Below are 27,239 nucleotides of genomic sequence, written 5' to 3' on the forward strand. Positions count from 1 at the left end.
CTGTAAGACCCAGCGGTGCCCCAAATTTAGAGTCACAGAATCCCAGGGTTGGCAGAGACCTCAGGAGGCATCGAGTCCAGCCCCCTGCCCAAAGCAGAACCAACCCAACTCAATCATCCCAGCCTGGGCTTTGTCAAACCAAGATTTAGACACCTCTATGGATGGAGATTTCACCACCTCCCTAGGGAACCCAGCCCAGTGCTCCCTCACGTGCTTAAGGAAATAGGTTTTCCTAATATCCAACTTAGACCACCCCAGCTGCAACTTGACCATTGCTCTTCGTTCTGCCATCTGCTGCCACTGAGAACAGCCTCTCTCCAGCCTCTTTGGAGCCCCCCTTCAGGGAGTTGCAGGCTGCTCTCAGATCCCCCCTCACCCTTCTCCTCTGCAGGGGAAACAAGCTGTAATCTCTCATCCTCATAGGTCACATGCTCCAGTCCAAATCCTTGGGGCGGGGGGAGGGGGGGGAACAGAACTGGACACAACACTCCAGATGTGGCCTCCCCAGTGCCAAATAAAGGGGAATATTCACTTCTCTAGATCTGCTGGCAAGTCTCCTTCTAATACACCCTAATATGCTATTAGCCTTCTTGGCTACAAGGGCACCCTGTTGACTCACATCCAGCTTCCTATACACTGTAACCCCCAGGGCCTTTTCTGCAGAGCTCCTACTTAGCCAGTCAGTCCCCAGCCTGTAACAATGTTTGGGATTCTTCCATCCCCAGGGCAGGACTCTGCATTTGTCCTTGTTGAACCTCATCAGATTTCTTGTGGCCCAATCCTCCAATTTGTCTAGGTCACTCTGGACCCTCTCCCTGCCCTCCAGCGTATCTACCTCTCTGCCTAGCTTAGTGTCATCCACAAACTTGCTGAGGGTGCAATCCGTCCCCTCATCCAGGTCATTAATAAAGATGTTGAACAAAACTGGACCTAGAAGTGATCCATGGGTCACTCTGCTTGAAACCGACCACAGATGAGACATCTAGCCATTGATTGTTACCAGCCAAACCCGACAATCTATCCACCAGTTTTCTATCCACCTTGCAGTCCACGTATCCAATCCAGACTTCCTTCGCTTGCTGGCAAGACTATTGTGGGAGACCGTAGGAAAAGCTTTGCCGAAATCAAGGTAGATCACGTCCGCCACCTTCCCCATATCCACAAATCCAGCTACCCCATCATAGAAGGCAACCAGATTGGTGAGGCAGGACTTGCCCTTGGTGAATCCATGTTGACTGTTCCTGATCACTTTCTGATCTTCCAAGTGCTTGAAAATGGATCCCTTGAGGATCCCTTCCGTGATTTTGAAGGGAACTGAGGTGAGGCAGACTGGGCTGTAGTTCCCTGGATTGTCCTTCTACCCTTCTTTAAAGATGGACACTGCATTTGCCTTGTTCCAGTCCTGTGGTGACACTTTTGACACACGTTGAAGGCTCAGACAGCAACACCTATTAGTATTTCTCAGGGTTTCCCTGGTGACTTCCTGCTCTGTGGAGTTGGCAGCAGCCCGGTATCTCAGATGCTGAGTGTTCACAGCTGGGCCTGATGCTCTTTCCCAGGCCCACAGATTGTGGGCAGATAAGGACACCGCAGCGCGTACGTTGCCCCCAACTAGCTCCGCAGCCCTGCCCAGCACTCACCATGACTCCTTTGTTGGGCGTCTTCTGGAAACTCTCCACCACCTGTTTCTGATCAGTCATGTACAGCTGGTACCCGCCGGGCTTCATGTAAACCCCCTCGCTGAGCTTCGAATCCACGTCGACTGAGAGCTGGGAGAGCAGGGCCCGGCAGGTCTCCTGGGACGCGGTTTGGTTCCTGCTCTGCACAGCGCTGTAATGTTCTTTTATCGCCTCCTGGGGAGTGACAGGGAGAGAGTAGTGTGTGGGGGGTGGGGGGACTGCATTTCTGCACTGCCCAGAGTTCTAATGCCCGTGTGGTCAGGAGACGTCCCTCCCTCGGCAGTGGAAGCACAAGGCCCAGTGTCTGACCCGGGGCCGGGCAGTGAATCATAGAATCATTGAACCACAGAGCTGGAAGAGACCTCAGAAGGTCAACAGGTCCAGCCCCCTGCTCTAGGCAGGACCAACCCAACTAAATCAACCCGGCCAGGACTTGGTCAAGCTGAGACTTAAACCCCTCTAGGGATGGAGATTCCACCCTCTTCCTAGGGAACCCATTCCAGTGCTTCACCACCCTCCCAGTGAAATAGTTTTTCCTAATATCCAACCTAGACCTCTCCCACTGCAACTTGAGCCCATTGCTCCTTGTTCTGCCAACTGTCACTACTGAGAACAGCCTCTCTCCAGCCTCTTTGGAACCTCCCTTCAGGAAGTTGAAGGCTGCTATCAAATCCCCCCTCCCTCTTTGCTTCTGCAGACTAAACAGACCCAAGTCCCTCAGCCTCTCCTCATAAGTCCAGCCCCCTAATCATTTTGGTTGCCTCCGCTGGCCAGTCTAGCCATGGTTTTCCACAAAAAAGCCCCGATCGCCATTTTCGCGATTGGGGCTTTTTGTGGAAAACACTACTGTGCTGTTTACACTGGCCCTTTTGCGCAAAAGTCTTTCAGAAAAAGACTTTTGCCCAAACAGGAGCAGCATAGTTTTTCCAGAAAATCACTGACGATCTTACATGAGATCGTCAGTGCTTTTCTGGAAATTCAAGCGGCCAGTGTAGACAGCTGGCAAGATTTTGCGGAAAAACTTGCCAGTCTAGACACAGCCCAAAGGTGGCCTCCCAGAGCCGAATAAAGGGGAATAATGACATCTCTGGATCTGCTGGCAATACTCCTCTTAATGCAACCTAATATGCCATTAGCCTTCTTGGCTACAAGGGCACACTGTTGACTCATATCCAGCTTCTCACCCACTGTAACCCCCAGGTCTTTTTCTGCAGAACTACTACTTAGCTAGTTGGTCCCCAGCTTGTAACTATGCTTGGGATTCTTCCGTCCCAAGTGGAGGACTCTACACTTGACTTTGTTGAACCTCATCAGATTTCTTGTGGCCCAATACTCCAATTTGTCTAAGTCACTCTGGACCCTATCTGTGCCCTCAAGTGTATCTACCTCTCCACCTAGCTTAGTGTCATCTGCAAACTTGCTGAGGGTGCAATCCCTCCCCTCATCCAGATCATTAATAAAGATATTGAACAAAACCGGTCCTAGAACCGAACCTTGGGGCACTCCGCTAGAAACCGACCGCCAGCCTGATATTGAGCCATTGATCACTACTCGCTGGGCCCGGCCTTCTAGCCATCTTTCTATCCATCTTACTGTCCATTTATCCAATCCACATTCCCTTAACTTGCTGGCAAGAATATTGTGGGAGATCGTATCAAAAGCCTTGCTAAAGTCAAGGTATATCACATCCACTGACTTTCCCACGTCCACAGAGCCAGTTACCTCATCATAGAAGCTAATCAGATTGGTCAGGCATGACTTACCCTTGGTGAATCCATGCTGACTATTCCTGATCACTTCCCTCTCTTCCAAGGGGATAAATAAATCGCTTTTACAAAAAGAGGCTTCCTGAAAACGTGTCACTTCAGCCAAAAACCTTCTTTTTGATTGTCAGTGGGAATTCGGTGCCAAGCTGCTGAAGCATTTTTGAAAACCTCACTGAGCCCTGATCTGCTGTCTGGGCACCCAGCTCTTTGAAAATTGAGGCCCTTTGTCACTTGGTGCGACCCAGGCAGAGTCACAATAAGAGGGGACTGTCCCTATGGTGTTTGGAGCCCTGAGCCCCTGGCTCGGTGCATTAAGCAGCTGCAGGGCCACGCCACCGCACGGCTGAGAGGGGACCTCAGTTCCTAGCCACAGAGGCTGCCCCTTTGCTCTGTGTGTACACAGCGCTTAGCCCAGCGGGCTCCGGGTCAGTGAGTGGGCTACCCAGATATTCTGTAATAGACCCAGGAAAGGAGCAGAGTAATATCCAGGGGCAGGTCCAAGGCAGGGGGACGTGCAGGGCCCATAAACTTACCGCCAGCTGCTCCTGGTACTTCTGATCCTCATCCTTGAAGGACTGCTGCATGAACAGCTGCAGGGCTGCCCTCTCGCACGCCCCATGTGTCTCAGACAGCGCGGCAACCTCCGCCGGGAACGTGACCTGTTCCTCCATCTGGGCATCATAAAGAGCCAGCCCCTCCCTGACCGCAGCCTCGTTCTGCTTGGCGGCAATGGTGGTCACTGAATCCTCCAGGCAGGGCACCTTCCCGCTCAGGATGGTCTCCACGTAGCTCTGGGCTAAGAGGCCAAACACTGGGGGAAGAGCAGGGGAGGGGTGTTAGGAGAAGTCCCAGAGACTCCCGTGAGGGCCTGGCCCCAGCTCTGCACTGGCCCTGGGCCCTTCCCTGCCTGGCTGAGTAGCCCCCACGGACACATCACTGGGGGGCGGATGCCGGTGGCAGCTCCTGTCCCTCTGACGTCCAAGCCCCAGAAGTGAGCCTGGTCCCTCAGAGTCAGCCCTGTCCCTGCGCCCTGCCCTCAGGAGCTCACAGCCCGTGGGACACCCGACAGACAAGGAGCCGGTGAGGCCGGAGGGAGGGAGGAGATGGGACGGGGCTGAAGCGCGGGGGAAGGGAGCAGAACGCAGTGAGGGGGAGGAGGAGGGAGGCCCTGGGCACACGGGCTGCAGGAATCCGGTCCAGGCCCAGGGGCACCATGGGAGAGACTGATGCCGAGAGGGGCTGCAATATGAGGCCTGGCCTGGGCTGGCCCCAGGGGGTGCAGGAGGAGATGAAGGATGAGAGAGAAAGGCGGGGGGGGGGGGAGGAAGGTGGGTGCTGCAAGGAGCATTAACGCTATTGCTAAGGGGCTGCTCTCGGGTCCTTCTCACTCTTCTCCCAAGTCCGAACGTGCCCAACGCTTTAACCTCCCAACAGGCCAGACTCCCTCACCCTTTGGTCGGGTTTTGATCCCCAATCGACTGACTCTAATTTGTGTCCATCCAAGCCACCAAAGGCTCTGTCCTCGGAGGTGCTGAGCGGCCTGGCCCGGAGCCAGCACTTAAGCAAGGTGATTAATATTAACGACGTGAGAGATCCCCCGTTCTGTGCACGGGGATTGCGACAGCAGGTTCCCGGACAGCCGCACGCACACGACGGCACTTGCTAAGCGATTGTTTTCCCGTCTCCTGCACCCCCGTAATGGCATGGACAGACTCCCCCAGCCAGTAGAATAGAGGGTGTTTATTGCTTCTCCAGGATACAGCACAGCACAGATGTCATCTGGTTCCAGGGCAGGCCTAGGATGCCTCAGCCCCCCTTGAGGTGGGGGAGCCTGGGCCCCTAAATCCCAGGCCATTGCCTAGGCTGCTTTCTCCATGATCCCAGCCAGAAACCAAACTCACTCACTTCCAGCCCTGCCCACAGCCAGGGCTCCACTCCCCTTCTTCCTATTGTTCCGCTCCCTGGGAGATATCTGGTCAGCCCCCCTTGCATAATGACTCATCCCCTGCCCTGCTGGGCCGTGCTGCAGCCAGCAGCCAGTGGAGGTCACTGACAACCCAAGCCTAGCAACCTGCAAGGTACCCCCCACTGCGTCACAACTGTCACCTCCTGTGTTCCACCTCGCTCCCAGCCCCCACCCTTGATCAGCTCCCTATTGTAACGTGGCATGAAACTGAGCTGTGTGGTGCAGGGGCTGTGGGTCTGCGAAGCACCAGGTACAAAGGGCCCTGATCTCAGCTAGCACATGGACTGCCCCTCGCTGTCACTGTATCCAAACCCCGGCTCAGCTCACGGCTCCGCACTGAGAAACTCCCCGAATGGTGAAAATTGTTCTGACCACTGCACCCCACTGCTCTGTCACTGCTCCACATTGCCCATCACCCGCACTGATCTGTCACTGCTCCTCTTGGCCCATCAGATGCACTGTTCTGACCACTGCACACCACTGCTCTGTCACTGCTCCACATTGCCCATTACCAGCACTGCTCTGACCACTGCATATCACTGCTCTGTCACTGCTCCACTGCTCCCAAATTCCCCATCACCCCCACTACTCTGACAACAGGGAGAAGGGCTGGGAGCCCCAGAGAGGAGGTTTTTAACTATCTCTCCTTAAGGGATGGGGCCTGTCTCCTTCCCGCAGTTTTGAAGAGCAGCCCGAGTCTGTACATGGCCTTTGGGGACTTTCCCATTTCTTTCTTCAGTCAGGGTCTGTCTACACTACAAAGTTAATTGGAAATAACAGCACTTATTTCAAATTAACTTTAATAGCGTCTACACAGGCAATCCGTGTGACGGACCGGGCCGTGTCTGGGCACAGCTGAGGGCATCCGCTCAGGGCAAATTGCTCAAATCCGGGGCTCCTTACAGCCCCCAGACTGGTGACCTCTCCAAAAAGGCCACATACCAGTCCCACAGAGCGCTTCAGCAGCCTGCCTGAAGCCTCACGAGCAAAACCCCTCCGACACCCCAGCAATATCCGTGCCCCACATGGCCCCGGGCCTATACACAGGTGGGGGGTCCTAGCACCCAATCCCACCTACCCCAAACAAGTTCTGTCCGGTTCCAAGAAACCAGCCACAGATCCCTGGTCAATTTACCCTCTGGATCTTACCCGCAAATCACGCTGGGCCAATCCTTTAGAATCTAAAACTAAAGGTTTATTATCACAAGAAAGAAAAGCCTGAGAGTCAGGTTGTTAAAGAATAGTATGTTACATGCACCGAATCTCCCAGTTCTCGATGCAGGCTCTAGCAGAGATGTTACAGCTGCTGGTTTAAAAGTTCTTGTTGCACATCCTAGCATCAGGATGGGTTCACAGGTCTTCCGGGCTCTTTGATCCCTGCAGTGCTGCCTCTGGGATGAAGTGCTGAGCTGAGAACAAGATGGCGTCGACCACATGGCCTCTTTATACCTCCTTCCTGGCTTCTTCTTGTATGCAGCAGGTCATCTGGTCAGAGGCCAATCTCTATGTTCCCTGCTGGCTGCTCTCAGCTGACAAACCCCATTCTTTGGGTGTGTCCTTGGCTCATCAAGTGCCATTGTCCCACAGGGCCTCGCTACTCAGCCTGTCCATAGCCATGCTTAACCACATTCAGAGAAATATTCAGCTTCCACACAGATTACAGATTCCTACCTACACACACAAACATTATATACTCACATAAACAGTGTACACAGGATCAGAAAACAACAAGCTTCCATTCAATACCCCACATGGCTCCCTTTTATACCAATTTCTGGGGCCAACACCCCCACCTAGGGGTGCAGCAGCGATCTGGCTGCTTCCCTCCAATTCGGTAATGTGACAATCCGCTATTTCGAAATAAATTTGAAATAACGGAGCCCCTATTTCGAATTTGGTAAACCTCATTCTACGAGGAGTAACACCGAATTCGAAATAGCTATTTTGAATTAAGAGCTGTGTAGACACTTAATTTGAAATAGGGGGCCTCCAGCTCTTCCCAGGGAGCCCTGGTGACCACTCTGGGCACAACCAGGAAAACTTACTCTCCTCTCCCCTGGCCCCAGAGTCATTAAAGGGGTAGACCCTGGCCACAGTGCCTGTGCCACCTCCAAGCCAACCCAGTTTCTTTTTTTGAACATATGTGTCTTTTATTTGACATCAGGAAGCGGGGCTAGGGATGGGGAAGTGGAAGGACATGAGGGAGGAATGGGGCACAAGCCCCCAGTGGGGAGGACTGGGGAGGCTCTGAGGGCTCCTTGGGGTAGGCACTATCCCTCAGGGCCTCCTGGATCCTGACAGCCCCTTGATGAACCCCCCAGATGGCAGCCTGCAGTGAGTGCAGTTGGGTTGATGGCAACAACCCCACGAGATGCACCGGCGTGCCCAGGGGCAGCTCTGGCTCCATGTGGCCGAGTGCTGCGGTGTCCCAAGTGCGGGCACTCAGGGCACTCCAAGACTGGGCTGCTTTGCTGTCCCTCATTGAGGTAGACAAGCAAGCGGGGAACCCTGAGAACTGTCTGTCTGAGGTGGGGGTAGGGTCCCTTTAAGCACAGAGCTCAGTTAGCCTCAGGCAGCAGCCCCACACACTAGGTCCTAACCTGATGCCCTGCTGGCACTGGTTCCGGCCAGCCTAAACTTCAGTTCAGGGTCCACTCAGTGTGGACACGCTATTTTGAAATAGCAAAATGCTATTTTGAACTAGTTTTTGTGTATAGATGTGTTACTTCGAATTAGCTTAATTCGAATTAACTATTTCCAATTAAATTAATTCGAAATAGTGCTGTAGTGTAGATATACCCTCAGATAACACAGCTGCGCTGTTACTGCTGGGGGATCTGGCTTCCTGCAGCCCATGGAACCACATCAATTGACCCTAGGGCTGCATCGCCGGGGGATCGGACCCACTGACTCCAGCAGAGCTACACCAAGATACCAGCTGCAGACCGGGCCCATGGCCAGACCTCCCCGCCCCCGTCTATACGGCAAGCCCTACAGTGGTACACCAAGCTACTGGATCTGGCCCACGGGCTACCCAATTCAGCACGTGGCCCACCCTGCCTGGGCCCTCAGGCACATGGCACCCACCAGATTCAGAGCAGTCCCATGCTGTTCAAAGTAGCTGGCAGCTCTCTGTGCCCATCTGCTCCAGGTGCTGAGAGGAGGGGCAGGTTTCGAGGGCTGCTCCCCCCTTCAAATCCAGCCAATGGAGCTGAGAGGTGGCATTAGGGACTGGAAGGAATATTCTACCCTCGCGTCAGTCCCTGGAGCCTGAGGACCTGCTCTCCCGGCCTTATCCTGGGGAGGGGGCAGCCCGGCTGCACAGACATTCCCCTGGTTTGCTAGTTCCCGCTCATGACTCACTTTGCCCGGTGACGGGGTGGCCTCCTTTCAGCATCTTCACCTTCGACTCCTGGAGAACGTACTGGCAGAATCTGCGGCTCTGCTCCAGGAACTTCAGCTGCAGGGCGCTGTCAGGGAGCAACTCCAGCTGCTTCATGTCGCTCTCGCTGCCGGCTGGCCGGACAAACACAAAGCACTTGCGCGTGGGGAAGTATTCGCGGATGCACTGGCGTGGTGCATTGTAACTCAACACCTCCATGCTCCGGCCTGCACCGAAAGAGAAGGGAGCAGCCAGCAATGCGGAGAGAGCGAGAGAGAGAGAGAAGTGAATTCAAACAGTCTAGAACAGGACGGTTTTATCTCCCAGCAGAGCATCCGTGCACCCGTCCTGGCTGCTGGCTTGTTGGCACTCAAAGGCAGATCCCTGCCGATTCTGGCTTTACCCCAAACTCAGCCCCTTCAGTTCCTGCCTTCCCAACTAAACACTTGGGGTACGTCTACACTACAACGTTAATTCGAACTAACTTAGTTCAAATTAGTTAATTCAAACTAAGCTAATTCGAACTAACAGATCCAGACTAAAAAACTAATTCGAATTAGCGTTTTGCTAATTCGAACTAGCATGTCCACATTAAGTGGACTCTGAACCGAGGTTAAGGATGGCCGGAAGCAGTGCCGGCAGGGCATCAGAGGAGGACTTAGAGCGTGGAAATGCTGTCTCAGGCTAGCCGAGGGCTGCGCTTAAAGGGTCCCGACCCCCACCCAGGTCAGACAGTTCTCAGGGGTGCCCCACTTGCAAAGCAGTCCTGGCTTGGATTGCCCGGAGTGCCCACACTGGGCACATCACACCACTCGGCCATCAGCCCGACTGCACTTGCCGCAGGCTGCCATCCAGGGAGAGGGGGCAATCGGAGGGGCTGCAGGAGAGCTTCCACTGAAAAACCCGCAGAGCCAGCCCAGTCCTCCCCTTCTGGGGCTCGTACCCCATTCCTCCCTCACCTCCTTCCACTTACCCTTCCCTAGCCCCTTTTCTTGATGTACAAAATAAAGGACAATTGTGGTCAAAAATGGAATCTGTCTTTGTTGAACAAAACTGGGGGAGACTGGGAAAAGGAGGTGGTAGAGGGGAAGAGAGAGGCTGGGAGAGGGGAGGGCAACTACAATGATGAGGGGTTGGGAACAGGTCCCATATGAAGAGAGGCTAAAGAGACTGGGACTTTTCAGCTTAGAAAAGAGGAGACGGAGGGGGGACAGGATAGAGGTCTCTAAAAGCAGGAGTTGGGTGGAGAGGGTGCATACAGAAAAGTTCTTCATGAGTTCCCATAAAGAAGGACTAGAGGACACCAAAGGAAAGGAATGGGTAGCAGGCTTCAAACTAGTAACAGAAAGTTCTTCTTCACAAAGCAAAGAGTCAACCTGTGGAATTCCTTGCTGCAGGAGGCTGTGAAGGCTACAACTAGAACAGAGTTTAAAGGGAAGTGAGATCAAGTCATGGAGGTTGGGTCCATGGAGTGGTATTAGCCAGGGGGTAGGAGTGGTGTCCCTGACCAAGGTTTGTGGAACACTGGAGAGGGATGGCACGAGACAAATGGCTTGGTCATTGTTTCGGTCCATCCCCTCCAGGGTCCCTAGGGTTGGCCGCTGTCAGCAGACAGGTTACTGGGCTAGATGGACCTTTGGTCTGACCCAGTACGGCCATTCTAAGCTCAGGGGTCTCACTGGACCACTCTGATTTTCATGCACTCCTGCTCCTGGGTGTCCAGGCTGGCAGCTCTCCTGCCCAAGCTGGCCACTTTCCTGTGCCTAGTGCGGAGATTGTGGACGAGGCCACGATGTCCGCACTAGCCCAGGCGGGTGCCCGCCTCTTGCGGTCCCGGGCAAGCTCCCAGGAGCCGCCAGACTGGTCCTGGGAAGAGGGGGAGGACTGGGGGGCATCGGGTGGGTGGTTCGATCCGTGCCAGGTGCAGGGTCTGCTGGCTGGGTGCTGGCAGGCTTGCACCTGGCACGGGCACCGTAGCCAGCCCGTGCCCCTTTAAGGGGTCCGGGGCCGGTAGGGGGGCAATAGAGTTTCCCTGGTGTTGGCCAGAGTGGCCACCAGGGAAACCTGGGGAGGGCTAGCCTCCCACTAGTTCGAATTAAGGGTCTACACAGCCCTTAATTCGAACTAGTAAGTTCGAACTAGGCTTAATCCTCGTGGAATGAGGATTACCTAGTTCGAACTAAGCGCTCCGTTAGTTCGAATTAAATTCGAACTAACAGAGCGCTAGTGTAGCGCCTATGAAAGTTAGTTCGAACTAACGTCCGTTAGTTTGAACTAACTTTGTAGTGTAGACATACCCTTGGAGAGCAGGAATCAGATGATGAGATTGACAAACCAGGATAAGATAATGTGGCAGGTGACATGCCCAGAAGGCCCGAGTGCCTAGTGGTCAGCCCACCCCACCACCTGAAGAGTCCCCATAAAGATTTTGAAACATAAGAACATAAGAACGGCCACACTGGGTCAGACCAAAGGTCCATCCAGTCCAGTGTCCTGTCTGCCGACAGCGGCCAACACCAGGGCTATGTCTAGACTGCAGGCGGATCTTTCGAAAGAGAAATCCGCTTTTTCGAAAGAGAGCACCCAGCGAGTCTGGATGCTCTCTTTCGAAGACGGCCTCTTTACATTGAAGAACGCCTTCTTTCGAAAGAGGAACTTTCGAAAGAAGGCGTTCTTCCTCGTGAAATGAGGTTTACCGCCATCGAAAGAAAAGCCGCGTTCTTTTGAAATAATTTCGAAAGAACGCGGCTTGAGTCTGGACGCAGGGGACGTTTTTTCGGGAAAAGGCTACTTTTCCCGAAAAAACCCCTGAGTCTGGACACGGCCCAGGTGTCCCAGAGGGAGTGAACCGAACGGGTAATGATCAAGTGATCTCTCCTGCCATCCATCTCCACCCTCAGACAAACAGAGGCTGGGGACACCATTCCTCACACATCCTGGCTAATAGCCATTTATGGACTTAACCTCCATGAATTGATCTAGTTCTCTTTTAAACCCTAAAGTCAGTAGTTTTCTACAGAAAACCCACTGACTCATACAGTTACCTACATGCTTCCAGCTCCCATCCAGCACACACCATACGATCCATCATCTATAGCCAAGCCCTCCGATACAACCGCATCTGCTCTAATCCCACTGACAGAGACCAGAAACTTCAGGATCTCTACCAAGCATTTATAAATCTCAACTACCCACCTGGAGAAATAAAAAATCAAATTGAAAGAGCCAAACGAATACCTAGAAACCATCTACTACAAGACAGACCCAAGAAAACCAACAATAGAACACCACTTGTCATCACGTACAGCCCCCAACTTAAACCTGTCCAACACATTATCAATAAATTACAGCCTATACTGGAACAGGACACTAAACTCCAAGGAGCTCTGGGAGACAGACCCATAGTCTCCTATAGACAACCACCTAACCTCAGGATGATTCTTATCAACACCCACAGGACATACCACACTAACACCAACCCTGGTACCTTCCCTTGCAACAAACCCCGTTGCCAGCTTTGTCCACATATTCACTCTGCTGACACCATTATTGGACCTAACCAAGGGTATGTCTACACTACCCCGCTAGTTTGAACTAGCAGGGTAATGTAGGCATACCGCACTTGCAAATGAAGCCCGGGATTTGAATTTCCCGGGCTTCATTTGCATAAACTGGGTGCCGCCATTTTTAAATCCCGGCTGGTTCAAACCCCGTGCCGCGCGGCTACACGCGGCACGAACTAGGTAGTTCGAAATAGGCTTCCTAGTTCGAACTACCGTTACTCCTCATTCCACGAGCCTGCAGTCTCGACGTAGCTGGGTTTGAGAGCTCACCTCCATCAAGAAGCTTTGTATGCACAGCACATGCACTTTCAGTCACTCCACAACAAACTTTTAAAAAGTGCACGATCTCTTGCACCACATCTCGCAGGATTTTATTCCCCACCAAGATCTGTGTGGTCAGGTAATGTGTTGAAAAGGACATGGATAAACTACTAGCGCTGGAATGAGAAGAAAATAATTCAGCCAAAGCCCAAACTCTGAGGCTTTCTGTTGAAAACTCCATGGAGAAGCCAAGCCAAAAGTAAATAGGTAACCCAAAGACTATAAACACTTACCTTCTGGGAAATCTCACACCCACTGTTCATGTTCTTTGTGTTACTACAGCACCTAGGAACCCAGGCATGGACCAGGACTCTGTGACATTAGGCTGGATACAAACACTGAACGGAAAGCTAATCACTGCTCCAGAGATCTCAGGCTGAGACAAGTAATAGCAATGTAGCCGTGCTAGTCTGGTGTAGCTGAAACAAAAACACGACTATGTAGCACTTTAAAGACTAACTAGATGGTTTATTAGGTTTATTAGGTGATGGTTTATCAGACAGCTACCCCTCTGATACTAAAGTGCTACATAGTCCTGTCTTTTGTTTCAGGTTGAGACAAGACACTGCAGCTGGGGACAGTCAGACTAGGAAGCCCAAGGAAACCATGTGAGACACTACCACTCAGCATCACCGGCAGTGGTTTCTGCACCACAGCCACCGAACCACTGTCCAGTTTGTCTATAGGCCCACGGAGAGCTGTACAAGTGGCTGGTGTGGTACCTTTGTGGGAGCATTTCAAGTGGGGGGCAGCCTGGGAGAAAACACCCGGGGTGGGGGGGGCTGATATGACATGAGGTCCAGAGCGGGGACAGCAGTGGCTGAGGGGAGAAAGCGCCGGGGAAAGGGGCGGAGGGGTGTTGAAATGCCACAAGGGCAGCACTGGCTGAGGGGAGTCAGGGTCCAACAGGTTCCTGAGGGGTCAGGGGAGGGGCCGGCTGTGAAGGGCCTTGCAGGTGAGAGAAGCAGCCTCGGGCGGGGCTCAGACAGGGCAGGGAGGGCCCGTGAGGGGCTGGCAAAGGGTCTTTGTGGCAGAGTTGGGAGGGGCCTGAGGGGCCACGTTACTCTCTCGTGGCGACAGAGAAGGCTGCTGCAGTGGCTGTGGTGGGGGGAGAAGGTGGCCGGGAGGGGAGCCTGAGCGGGGGTGGGGGGATGGGTAGGGAAGCCGGGTGCTGGGGAAGGAAGCTCTGTCCCACTAGGGATCGGGCGCCCTGGGGCGGTTGCGGTGCCCAACGCCTCGCGACACGGCGCAGGAAGAGCCCAGGCGCGTCTCTTGCTGCTGTCGCTGTGAGTGGTACCGCGCCGGGGGCAGCGCTACTGCAGTTGCCGTGGCGACAGTGCTGGCTGTCTGGCAGAGGATGGCGCACACACGAGAGCTGGTGTCAGGTGGAAAGGGAGCCGTCGAAGCGCACAAACGCTGCCCTAGCGACCAGCGTCACACGGATTCTCCCCACGTGTGGCCCAGGGAAAGAGCCGTCTGCGTTCGGGTTCAGGGGCCAGTCAGCGTCCCCTGGGAGCGGCGCAGGGCGTCCGTCACCGCACAGAGCCGCCCTGAACATGAAGCTGCTTCACAGCACGTCCAGCCACAGCTCTGTGCCTGGTCCTGCACACACGGAGCCCGCACAGAGCATGAGCCCCCCGGCTTTCACAGGAGTCTCTGCATCTCATCCCATTGCACAGGCAGTGGCAGGGGCAGGCCAAGGGCCTGTACCAATTGAAATGGGGTCCACGTGCCACCGAAGGGAAAGAGCATCTTCACATACACATCGGCTAAGCCAGTGGGGCAGAGTGTCAGCTACAGTCAGTGGGGGCGGGAGACAAAGGCCCACGGTCCGTTAAAAACACAGAGACCAGGGGACTGGTCCGAGTCTGGGGGAAGGAGGGAAATTGCAGCCAGAGGAGAGAACAGCCGGGACAGAGGGGAATTCCAGTGATTATCTCAGAGGTCTGTATCCCAGTGCATGAAGTGTGGGGAGTGACCAGGAAGAACTAGACATACCAGTAAATAATCACAAATATGGGAAAGGACAAATATGGCGCCATCTACAAAAAGGGGAATAAGGAAAATCCAGGAATACATAGACCAGCCATCTTAAATTTGGTACCTGGAAACACAGTGCAAGAAATGATCAATCGGTTTGTGAGCAGCTAGAAGATAACAAGGCAATAAGCCACAGTCAGCATGGACTGTTCAGAACAAATCCAGTCTCAGCAATCCAGTAGCGATGTTCGACAGGTAACATCCCTCGTGGGCTGAGAGGAAGCAGGAGCTGTCGTCTGTCCTGCCTTTAGTGACCCTTTGTCAGGGCCCCACATGACTCATTAACACACTAGAGACACGGAGCTTAGAGGAACCTACTCTCTGATGGACGCACCTCGGTGTGAAGTGAGTCCCCAGAGCATGTTTGTGCAGCGCCTGCAGACAGCCGCTCGGACACACAGATCCATGTCACTGCACAGGCCAGACGTGGGTCAGCACAGAGCTCAGCCTGGCTCCGCGTGAGCGTCAAACACTCACGACATCACCACGTGGAACCTTCCCCCATCCACAGCTCAGTGTTAACGGGAACCACTTTCACACAGATGCCAACGTCCACACCTGAGCCATCGCTCCGAGCCCGTCGCTCCGAGCCCCTTGCACACCCCAGGGTGGGCCCTGCCCTGGCATTTGCGAAAGGACCATGAGCCCTGAGCAGTTTCATCCCCACTGCCCCTCCGCACTGGGACCTGATTCACTTCCCAGCAATCCTGTCCTGACCCTCGGCCGAGCACTCACCCTTCTTCAGTATCAGGGTGCTCTCCAAATACTCGTCCTCCGTCACCTGCCTCCCCTCCAGCTCCAGCTCCAGTGTGAAGTCCCGCACGGTCCAGATGAAGCTCGGGAAGAAGCTGACATACTCGGTATCAGCCGCAGTCTCCTCCTCTTCCTGCTTTGCCTCATCACCCTTCACCTTGATGTGCTGCGAGAGCTCAGACACGAAGCTGGCCAGGCAGCTAAGGAATCCAGACAGGTGCCCTGGGATGCTGGTGACAGGGGCTGGGAGTAAAGCAGCCAGACCAGCCCCAGCCAGGCACTGAGTGTCGGCTGCACCTTGTGCCTGGGCCCCACCAGTCGCCCTGTGAGCTGTGCGCTTGTGCGGCCACTCAGGAGACATTCAAGAGCCACCCAGCTGATTAGCAAAGCACCACAGTTAGGTTCTGCTGGTGGTGCACGTCTGCACATGCCTCGGTGCGCATAAAAACTTATTCCACACATGGATGGAAAAGATGAGGGAACATTGGACCCCGCCCCCCACAAAACCAGGGCACGTCTGTCATTCCCTGAGCACCGATGACCAACCCTTCCCATGGCAGCCTATGCACTAGAGGCAGCTACAGTGCGCGCGCGCACACACACACACACACACACACACACGTCTCTTCCCCCTCCTAGCTGGGTGCTGCGGAAGTGCTGAGGGGCCGGCGTAGGGGAGATGGCTGGCTGCCCCGGGCAAACACCTGGGAGCAGGAGCGAGGCAGAGCTCTGGGTGGGGCGCTGGCTGCACCAGGGTCTGAGCTCCTCGCGGAGCAGGGGGAGGGTCTCCCCACAGACGATCCCCAGGAGCTGCCTCCCCTTGCCCCCCCCCACACCTTTCCCCTCCTGACAAACCAAACCCACTCGCAGCAGCTCTTGTGCTGCTGCCACCCAGGTTCCCAGCAGCGGGAGCGCCCTGGCTCTGCCTTCCCAGCCCGACCCCCAGCGCAGAGGGGGGTAGGGGGAAGCTGCTGCCTCACCCCTTGGCGCAGTTCCCAGTGGCCACAGGCTTTGCCTGCCCCACTGGACACACTGCCCCAGCCCCCACACTTCTCCGTGTCCACAGAGCAGGAAAGCTGCACGGGGCTCTTGTGAGGAGAAGCCCGCACCCCCCCACCCTCCCAGCAATAGGTCGGGCCCCGCTAACCTCTGAGCTCTCTGCGGGCCGGGGGATGGGTCCCTCGCCGATCCCCAAAGCGCTGCTGCTCTTGGGCTTGACACCTTAGCAGGAGAAGAGCCGAGCGGGTTACGGGCCGGGTGGGTTTGGGTGGTGGGGAGCCGGCGGGGTGCTGCATTGGAGGGGAGAGAGCTAGAGCGGGGAGTGGGGGGGCACGGTCCAGCCAGTTCGGGGTGCGGGGCCGGGGCTGCTTCTGCAGTGGGAGGGGGAACTAGGGGTTCCCTCCGTGCCCCGCACTGAGGCGCAGACCCTTGTTCCCAGGTGGCCGAGTGGGGTAGCAAGAGAACATGCTCCTCCTGCAGGCTGCCGGCTCCAGCGCCCCGCCCATTGCCCTGGGCAGCCACAGGCAGGCCCACATGGGGCGGTGAGGCTGGCCAGAATGCTTGGTTTGCTGGTGCCTAGAGCCGGCCCTGAGCCCCGGACCTGCTCACGACGGGGTCTCCAAGTCTAGACCCCGACGGACGTGGATTCAGGCCAGGACGTGTCACAGGACAGCGCCAGCCCGTTGCTGCTGGAGGCCAGGAGGAGACAGGTGGTTCCCTGGCCAGGAGCAGGCTGTGGGGCTCCCTGCTGGTCCCCTGCCTGGCTCCCGCCCATGGGACAGGACGTCTCCCCGTGACGAGCGTGCGCCAGGCTCTCCAGCCCACAATAGGGGCCCCTGCTCTCGGCCCCGCTCCCTGTCACAGCCGGCTGTGCGCTCCCTGCCTCCCTCACTCGCTGGGGCCTGCTGGCTGAAACAGCCTCTGTCAGCCTCCTGCCCCTCCCGGTGCCCAGCCCAGGCTGGGTCTCTGCCCCAACCCTCCCTGGACGAGCTCAGGTCTTGTCGTGGCGGCAGGGCTGGCCCGGGCTCTGCTGTCACTGGAACGTCTCCACACGGCTCCTCCCAGCGGGGCCTGAGGGGCTCCGGGCCCCAGGAGCTGCCCCCTCCCTGCCCAGCACCCTCTGCAGCTCTCCCGCTGCTCCCCGGCTTGTCCTCACGGTTCCCCCCACAGCTCCCCCCACAGGGCGGTGAGGAGAGGCCCCCACGGCAGGCTCTGCCCCGCCCAGGGGAGCAGAGGAGAGGTCGGGAGGGAGGGAGGGGCTCAGGGTGCGTCGCCTGGGGCGGTGTTGGGAACAGGAGACACTTTTCCTTTCAATCCCCCCAGTCCTCTTTCTCCCGGGCTCACGTGTCAGCTGGTCCTGGGGCCAAGGCCCAGCCGCTTCTGACGATCTGACACCGGGGCTGCCCCCGCCCCAGTTACTCAGGGTGAGAACCTGCCACAGCCCCAGGGGTACCTGGGGGGGGGTCACTCAGTGACTCCCCACCCCGCTCTGACCAGTCACTTCTCTCCAGAGCGGTGAGGGGGGGGCCGCGGGGAAGGCCGAGCAGACGCCGGGTGGGCATTATGGGGAAGCCCAAACACCCGCTTTTGGGGGATGGCTCTGGGCCTGCACAGACCCCTGGACCCCACCTACTAGGCCCAACACACCCTGGACCACCCCCCCCTCCTCCCAGCAGCAGCAGCTGCAGCCTCCCCCAGCCCCAGGCAGCCCCCCGCCGGGAAGGATACTGCAGCTTGCTCATGGCATCCTGGTCGATGGTGCCCTTGCTGTTGTACACCAGGGTGCTGCTCAGCAGGACGGCCAGCGTGAAGATCCAGGTGTCGTGCTTCAGGTCGCCCTGGGGAAAGGGGCACAGGGGGAGCAGGGGCTGGGTGAGAGCGGCTCCTCGTGTGTGTGTGTCCTGCCAGTGGGACGCAGAGAGAGGCTCCTACCGGCCAGCCGTGCAGCAGGAGGGAATGGGGGACCCTGCAGTGGACCGGGCTGCAGGCTCCATAGGGAGCAGGCTGGCTGCTAGCTTGCCACCCTCAGGTGCAGAAGGGCTCCAGGCGCCCCACACACCCTGGGGTGTGTGCCCTGCCCCCAGGTCTGTGGTTATCAGCCCTGCTAGTGGCCTGAGTAACGTGGGGGCTGCTCTCTCACTATAGTTTGTTCCTGCGCCAGGCGCGGTGCCTGTGAAGGGGGCGCTGCCTCTCCGGGGCGGCAGGAGGGGTGTGTCATTAGCCCGGGTTACGGGCTGGGGGCTCCCGCTGGTCTGTGTTTCATGGCTGCCCAGGGGCACTGAGATGCCCAGCCCGGCCCTGGGTGCTGCTGGCGCCACCTGGCAGGAGGGTCCCAGGGAGAAGCTCCTTTCTCGACTTTGGCCGTTCTCATCCCTCCCCATCCGCCAGCGCTGGGCTGGGTCTGTCGGCAGGGGCCAGGGTTGGGCTTTGCTGGCAGTGCCAGCCTGTCCCATTAACCGCTCACCAGGGCAGGACCCGGGCTGTCCCGAGAGCCACCTGAGGCGGGTCTGCGGGTTCCAGACCCCAGAGCCTGTGTCACGGCCTCTGCTGTCCCGCCCAGAATCATTCAGCTCCTTTGGCTGAGCCCCGGGACCCACCCAAAGGTCCACAGCACCCGAACGCTGCCCCTACCACGGCTGGAGCGCCATGGTGTGTGCACGGTGTGACTCTGAGGGCTGAGGGGAGAGCACAGAGGGCGGGCTGGCTGTGACCCGGCACTGCCCCTTCCACCCGGGGCCCACCCCTTCCAGGAGCCGGGCCCACCCCACTGTGCCCAAGGCCCGTCGGCTCCTCTCCCTGAATCAACCGTGGGACGCTGGCCCAGCACAGTTAGCGCTGGGCCAGGGTTTCCTCCCACAGGGCTGGGAAGGGGCCGTGGACACTGTCGGGGGGGCTTGAGTCGAACGTTACAAGGTCTCCTCTCCCCTGTGTGCTGCCTGCTTTCTCTGGAGCCGCGGTGGTGGAGGGAACATCCCTTCAGGTTCAAAGGGGCCACGTGAGTTTGGCGTTTTCTCCAGACTCCCCCCTCCCAACTAGCGCCCAGCGGGTGGGGGAGGGACAGGCCTGACCCCAGGGGGTCCAGCGAGGGGGCTGCTGTAAAAGCTGGGATCTGACCACAGCCAGAGAGGCAGGCGGCTCCATTTCCCTCGGGTGCTGCTGCTCCCTGGAGCCTTTTCCTTACTGCCCAGATGCTGTTCCCTCGCCGTGCTGGGAATGTGACACCTGAGGCTGCCTGAGCACTGCAGCACGCAGAAGTAACGGCTCAGAAACCGCTCGCTTTGGTCTCAGGCCCAGCCTCCCAGGGCAGGACCCAGGCGGAGAGCCACGACCTGGGCACCTCGCACTGTCACAGAGGCTGCCAAGGGCAGGACTCACAGGCACCACTCCTGGGGCGGCTCTGGATCCATGACCGGCAGCCACACGGTCTCTGAGGTGGGCTGGCTGGGACCCTGCCTGCGGTTCATGCACAGGTGCCTGGCTCTAGCGCATCAGCTCCTCTAGAGCTGGGTTGTACGTCTGACTCACCCCCATGGCTTTCCAGCCGTTCTGATCCGCAGAGGCAGGGGGACTGGGCATGAGCTGAGCTCAGTCTCACGCAGATCACGTCAGTGTGTGAGACTCCAGCCATGGCGCACGGAGGGTGCAAAGCCCCCAGCACTGTCAGAGCCACCAAACAGGCCTCCCCTCGTACACGAGAGGCCCGTAGCTCGGCCCCCTGGGCCAAACCCACCAGGTCTGGATCATCCCCTGGACCCCGCTCCCCAGGCAGGGCCGCCCCTCCCAAGGCCTCACATCCCCTCAGGGGGGGTTCAGGGCACTCGGAAGAGCCGCTGCAGAACAGGGAGCACGTTTCCATCTCGGCTGTAGGGCAGGATCCTGCCCTGGTGCCCTGGGGCCGCTGCGCCGTGGGGAGTCTGGCTTAGTGCGCGGATACACGGGTGTTACCCGCACCAGTGACTTGTGCATGTTCCTGAGCCCCCTGAGGGCCCCGATTCCTGCAGAAGAGCAAAGAGCAAGTGCCCCTGGGACTCGAGGGCAAATGAAACTGCCACAGGGAGGTGAACACTGAGCTTACCTACCAACTCAGGCATCCCCTCACCTTACGGTACCGCCTCTTCCCTCCGCACCACCAGAGCCAGCTCACCTTACGGTACCGCCTGTTCCCTCCGCACCGCCAGAGCCAGCTCACCTTACGGTACCGCCTGTTCCCTCCGCACCGCCAGAGCCAGCTCCCCTTATGGTACCGCCTGTTCCCTCCGCACCACCAGAGCCAGCTCACCTTACGGTACCGCCTGTTCCCTCCGCACCGCCAGAGCCAGCTCACCTTACGGTACCCCCTCTTCCCTCCGCACCACCAGAGCCAGCTCCCCTTACGGTACCGCCTGTTCCCTCCGCACCGCCAGAGCCAGCTCACCTTACGGTACCGCCTGTTCCCTCCGCACCGCCAGAGCCAGCTCCCCTTACGGAACCACCTGTTCCCTCCGCGCCGCCAGAGCCAGCTCACCTAATGGTACCGCCTCTTCTCTCCGCACCGCCAGAGCCAGCTCCCCTTACGGTACCGCCTGTTCCCTCCGCACCGCCAGAGCCAGCTCCCCGTACGGAACCGCCTGTTCCCTCCGCACCGCCAGAGCCAGCTCCCCTTACGGAACCGCCTGTTCCCTCCGCACCACCAGAGCCAGCTCACCTTATGTGCATCTCCTAGCCCCTCGGTGTCCAGCAGCACCAGGGCGTGGCCGTCCTGGCGGGGATGGGGCAGGCACCACATCCAGATGCCCTTGGTGTGCGACTGGACGGTGGAGCCCAGCGAGAACCCTGGGGAGAGAGGACAGGTTCCGTGTAGACGCAGACACACAGGATGGCTGACTGAGGGAGGGAGTTTGCTGTGAGCCCCAGAGAACAGCAGGGAATAATGTGGGGAGACGGGGGGGCACTGCCCAGGCCTCTCACCTTTTCTCTGTCCAGCCAAAGCGTTCATGAGGTAGGACTTGCCCGTGCGGTACAGTCCCACAATGGCCACCACCACCACTGGCTGGGCGATGGCCTCCAGGATCTTCACAGCCTGGGGGTTCACCTGCAGGGCCCCCTTGTCGCTCTCAATAAGGCACACGGGCTGCTCCATGCGCCACCCTGGGGCCATCGTTTGTGAGCGGGATCGACCTGCAACCCAGAAAACAGACGAAGTGCATCTGACGAAGTGGGACTTTGCCCACGAAAGCTGATGCTCCAACACTTCAGTTAGTCTATAAGGTGCCACAGGACTCCTCGCCGCTTTTCCAGAAAACAGACTGAGCCAGCCAGGCAGACCTGCTGCAGGGATCCCCAGGGAGAGGGCAGAGGGGGGCAGGTCTGAGGGGACCCCAGCTCCCCAGGGAAGCAGCCCCCTCGATGAGAGCAAGACCAGGCAGGACAAGCCCCAGGGAGCAGAGTGCTTCCCAGACACACAGCGGTTCAGTTGCGCGGCGATGCAGAGAGAAAGCAGCATCGTAACATCAGACACTCACTGGGAAGTGCAGAACAATCCCTTCCCCAGCTCCCTCTCCGCCTCCAAGGGTACGGCTAGACGGATACTGGAGGTCTCCCAAAAAAACTCCACCGTGTCTAGGGACCGCGTTTGCTCTTCCACTTTTTTTTGCGGAGGAGCAATTGCGCTCTTTTGGAAGCCCCTGCATTGTTCCACGAGGAAGAAGGGGGATTTTGAAAAAGGTTTTTTTCCAAAATGTGGCCCAGTCTTCTGACAAAAGTATCAGAAAAAGATACGTAAAATGCAAAGATAGCAGTGTGCATTTTGTAGCGATTCCTCACAATCTGTTTGCTTTTGTGACTGCTGCTGCACACGGAGTGGATGTTTTCAGAGACCTGTCCACAATGACTCTAAGATCTCTCTCTTTTGAGGTTTTCAGGAACTTTCGAAAAGGGGCTTTATTTTCAAAACATCTCCATCTAAACAACGCGGGGCGGGGGGGTCAAAAAGCCGCTTGCGGGGAAAGAAAAGCAGCTGCCATTATGTAAATGAAGTGCAGGAAATTCAAATCCCTGCTTCATTTACATTATCGATGTGTCTAATTTACATCCCTATTTTGAAAAAGGGATGTAATCTAGATGTACCCCTGAAAGAATGCCGCAGGTTTGGGAATCTCCCCAATATCCTCAGCCATTAAGACTGAAACAAAGAATTCATTTAGCTTCTCTGCAATGACTTTACCATCTTTGAGTGCTCCGTTAGCATCTGGATCGTCCAAGGGCCCCACTGGTTGTTTAGCCAGCTTCCTGCTTCTGATGTATGTAACAATATTTTGGTATTACTTTTTGAGGTTCTGGCTAACTGTTCTTCAAACTCCTTTCTGGCTTTTCTTAATAGATTAGCCAATGAGCCCATCATGAAAAGGGGTTTTCAAGTCTCTCCACATCCTATTCCCTTTCTATCTCGGTCTTCTCTCCTGAGCCTCTGGTCTCTCGCTCCATCTCTCGCTCTCTCCCCTCCTCCTACTGCCGCCCCCATCTCTCTCAGCTCTCCTCCGTCTCCTGCCTCTCTCCGTCTCTCTTTCTCTTCTCCTCCTCCTCCTGCGTGGGGAGCGCGGAGCCCAAACGGCTGTTTGAGCCGCTTGCTCCCACGCAGCAGCCCGGCTGAGCGGCTGCCTATGAGCTCCAGGTGCCTCCCTGCACCATTTCCCTTCAGCCCAGCACTGATCCTGCAGCCTCCCAGCTGTCCTCCCACTCCACCTTCCCCCTTGTTCCCCCACCTTCCTCCTGCGCACAGCCAGGGGGCGGGGCTTGGAGCCGCTGTCACGCCGCACGTCACCGCCCCACTCCCCTTCGCATTCAGCTGTGGCACTCAGCTGACTTCTGCGGCACTCAGCCGGGCCACCACAGGGGAGCAAGAGGCCGTTTGGGCTCCCCCGCAGCATCCCAGCTGAGCGGCACAGAAGTCAGCTGACCACCACAGCGGAGACAACAGCGCCCCCCAGAGGCAACACGTAACGCTACCGCGTTACAGAGTCACAGACATTGGGCTACTATATGTATGACTTTTACACTTAATTTGACAAAGTTTATGCTCCTTTTTATTTTCCTCACTAGGATTTGACTTCTACTTTTTAAAAGATGTCTTTTTATCTCTCACTGCTTTTTTTACTTGGTTGTTAAGCCACGATGGCACTTTTTGGAGTCTCTTACACTATATTTGAGGCCGTTAATGCTCCTTCTATTTTCCTCTTCATGATTTCAATTCTACGTTTCAAACAACGCCTTTTTATTTCTCACCGCTTCTTTTACTTGGATGCTAAGCCATGCTGGCTGGCATTTTATTAATTTTCGTATTGTAGTTTTAATTTGGAGTACACCTTTAAGTTGACCATCTAGTATCGTGACTTTGAAAACTTTCTATGCAGCTTGCAGAAATTCTACGTTTGGCCATGTACTTTTTACTGTCTGTTTAACTAACCTCCTCATTTTCCCCTTTCTGAAATTAAATTCCACAGTGTTGGGCTGCTGAGGTGCTTCTCTCACCACCAGGACATTCAGAAATCCCCTTTCACCTGCATCACTCATTCTCTCTCTGTTCAGTTTGATTTTGTGAGAAGCAATTCCATTCCTGGCACATCCTATTTCCCTGACACAAACCAACCACTACCTCGCTTTAAGCTATCATATGAGGAAGCTGTATACCTAATTTCATGGTCCTCACTCTTACAATTTAGGGGGAGTTTTTGAAGAGCCATGTAAATGCTCTTAGATATAGAGTAAACTATTTCTTAACAACCAGCTAGTTTCCATCAAACTGCCATCTTTTTAAGTGAAATCAGGAATCAGTAACATTTGTTAGAAATATTGAAAACAAAGCAGATACAATAGGGGAAAGTTTTAAAGGGTACTTTTTTGCTTGCATGTTAAACAAGTATATTTAATGGGTGGGATGCTTGGGGTTCAGGCACTCCTGGACTGGGGGGAGGGGCACACCCAGCCAGCCGCTCACACGTGTCGGGTGCTTCTGTCTCTTCTCAGCTGCTTTTGGGACATGCAATCCGCTTCCAGGCACAGCCCTTTTTCCTGGCACAAACTAACATTTCCTGATTTTAGATTATGATATGAGGAAGCCGCACGCTGAATACAGTGTTCCTGATACTTACCATTGAGGAGGAGACAGAGTCACTTTCTCCAATGTACTGTAAAATATTACTTTACGCCTGCTCTATTACATCAGAATACCACCCTTTTCAGATCAGTTCTCAATAGCATTTGTTACGATATTGCAGAAAATAGAATAAGGGAATGTGCTTCATAGTGTATTTTAGCTTGTACGTGTTACATTCTTCTTGGAGTCATTTTCAGTCTTTGAGTCCTTTCCCGCTTCCTCACCACCCAGCTTCCTCTCACATTTACCTGGTACAAATAAAAGAGACTGTATCTTCTTCTGAGCTGTTGACATTCTCACAAACACTAATGATGCCTATTGCCTCAACAAAACGTCTTGGTTCAGGAGAGACTCGCTGTCATATTCTCTAGAGGTGGGGAGGTGATGCCTGGAAAGGGCGGAGCCTCCAGCAGATGGATGGTTTGGGATCTAGCTTCCACTCCCCAGACTTCAGCACTGCGAGGAGCAGGCGCCCTGCCTGTGAGCCTGTGCCAATAGCCAGCCCTTTGACTTGTGTCTGCCTCCCTCCGACCTAGGGCCTGGCCAGTGCTGTTTCTCTGGGGGCACCCATATGGGGTACGGAGGCTGAGGCAGGAACCACAACTCAGCTTAGGCTCAGGACAGGAGCAGTGAGTGGGGAGGGGGTGGCAGGCAGAACCCCAATCTCGAAGCCAGCAGCAAAGCCCTGAGCACGGGTCTGGAAGTGGAGCCCTGGTCAGAAGCCTGAAAGCCAGGACCCTGCATCAGGTCTGGCAACGGAGGCTATGGGCAAGGCCAGCAGGCAGGAATCCATAAGCGGGGCTGGGAAGGGATCCCTGGGCAAAATTGGAGATGCAACAGCACCCCCCCCACACACACCCAGAATTTCTGTGCCCCGACTTCTTCTGACCTTGTGACTCTGTGGCACACAGTAATTACGCTCCTCATCCCACCACAACTGGTAGTTGGTGTGTGACGCGCTGACACTAACGTGTCACCCAACAGCGCCCAGGGACCTCTCACTGGCAGCTGAATGACGTGGCGGTGGCAGTGGAATGGTGAACGCTGCTGCTTGAGTCTCTCCTGTGCACGAAGCAACTCGCCCTCTGCTGCCAGCGCCATCCCGAGGCATTTTACCCCCAGGGTGAGTGATTAGATCGTGAACCCTGCTGGCACCTGCACAGAACGGTTTGGATTCCTGCTCCCTTCCTCCCACAATCCCCACTCCTACCCGCCCGCCACCGAGTTTCTAGCTGCTCCTGCTATTGTGGCTGTGGGACCAGGATCCCTTGGGTCCTACAACCCTCCGGCCGGAGCAGTGGGCACAAGGTGCAGGTGGCAGCGGGTGTTGCAGAGGTGGTGCAGGGGTGGGACTGACGCAACCGTCCTGCATGCTGCGGGCAACATGAATCCCCAGCTTTGAAGGCAGCAGCACAGGAGCAAAGGTGGCTGGGTACGTGGTTTCCTGCCCTGAGCTCTGTGCTGCTGGCAGCTGCCCTGCCTTCAGCGCTGGGTGGTCAGAGAAAAGCAGCTGCACCACGACCAGCAGCATAGAGCTACGGGTGTCACAGAGCTACGGGTGTCACGGGGACGGTTTGGTGACAGGACTCCCAGGATCCCAATTCCACTACAGGCCTCTACCCCAAACATTGCGTTTGTCTGCCCCACTTTCCCACCACCTGCTGGTTTGCAGCCTGGGCAGCTGCCCCTCCCCCTGCCCTGGCTACAGCCCTGGTGGATGCAGCTGTGTTGAGAACGGCAGAGAGAGCTCACGCCCCAGCACAGCAAACCGGCTTTTTTAAACTTACATCTCCGGCACGGTAAGTGCAGAGTTTGGGGCCAGGAATGGCCGAGCCTGGAGTTTCTGGAGCTCAGTCCCAGCCAGCTCTGGCTCACACGGCTCTTTGCAGACCTACCACTGGTTGGTTATTTTCCCCTTTCAGAGCATGCCCGTTCCTGTTCCTGTTCCACTTGACAGACGTGTCCCAAGCAGGCCAGACATTCTTCCTGCCGGGGGCAGTTATCCCTTGTGCCAGGGTCAGGTGAGATGGCTGGAGGAGAAGGGTCTTATTGGATTGCAAGGAAGTGTTACAAGGACTCCCCTCCCTTCCCCCCGACATTGGGGGAGGATCCACTGAGCCCAGGAACGCAACTGATTATGGGGGACAACCAAAATGGTCCAAACAAGAGAATGGGAAGGGAACACTGAGCAGAGAACCCTGCCAGCACCCACAGCTAGTCCAAGGTGTCAAGCAAATGCCACCAAGAGGACCTCTGCCCAGATATGTGGATGAACAAAGCATCACAGAAAGGTCCCAGAGTCACAAGAGACCCTCTCAGCCAACCTCCTCCCTCTGGTCTTGTAGGTGGCCACTTTAGCCATTGCTCGGAGGAAGTTGATCAGGAATTGATGAGAATTCCCATGACTTGGGGATTACAGTGGATAAGAAGATGGAGAGGAGTTAACAGGGCGCCCTTGTAGCCAAGAAGACTAATGGCATATTAGGGTGCATTAGGAGGAGCACTGGTAGCAGATCTAGAGGAGGGTATGTCTACACAACAGTTTCTCTCAGAAAAATGGCCATTTCTCTGAAAAAAACTTCAATTATGTCCAGACTGCAATCATGTTCTTTTGAAAAATAATCGAGAGAATGGAGTGT

The 27,239-nt window shown here is 56.1% G+C and overlaps 2 protein-coding genes across 2 annotated transcripts in view; both read right to left on the reverse strand.

Moving 5' to 3' along the window:
* The window catches only part of LOC149521872 (uncharacterized), a 465,443-nt gene that overhangs the window by 223,394 nt on the left and 214,810 nt on the right, over positions 1–27,239 (reverse strand). The window lies entirely within an intron of this gene.
* LOC149521875 (guanylate-binding protein 1-like) overlaps positions 1–27,239 on the reverse strand; it is a 41,447-nt gene that overhangs the window by 2,893 nt on the left and 11,315 nt on the right. Inside the window, exons 2-8 of the mRNA XM_089772701.1 lie at positions 21,417–21,626; positions 21,154–21,281; positions 18,198–18,307; positions 15,453–15,658; positions 8,775–9,020; positions 3,979–4,256; positions 1,641–1,853 (exon numbers count right to left, since the gene is read on the reverse strand). Of these exons, the coding sequence (XP_089628827.1) occupies positions 1,641–1,853; positions 3,979–4,256; positions 8,775–9,020; positions 15,453–15,658; positions 18,198–18,307; positions 21,154–21,281; positions 21,417–21,626 (1,391 nt within the window). The remainder of the gene's footprint in view (positions 1–1,640; positions 1,854–3,978; positions 4,257–8,774; positions 9,021–15,452; positions 15,659–18,197; positions 18,308–21,153; positions 21,282–21,416; positions 21,627–27,239) is intronic.

Source organism: Pelodiscus sinensis, chromosome 22 (genome assembly GCF_052426305.1).
Source record: "Pelodiscus sinensis isolate ZL-2025 chromosome 22, ASM5242630v1, whole genome shotgun sequence".
In the NCBI taxonomy this organism is placed as follows: Eukaryota; Metazoa; Chordata; order Testudines; family Trionychidae; genus Pelodiscus; species Pelodiscus sinensis.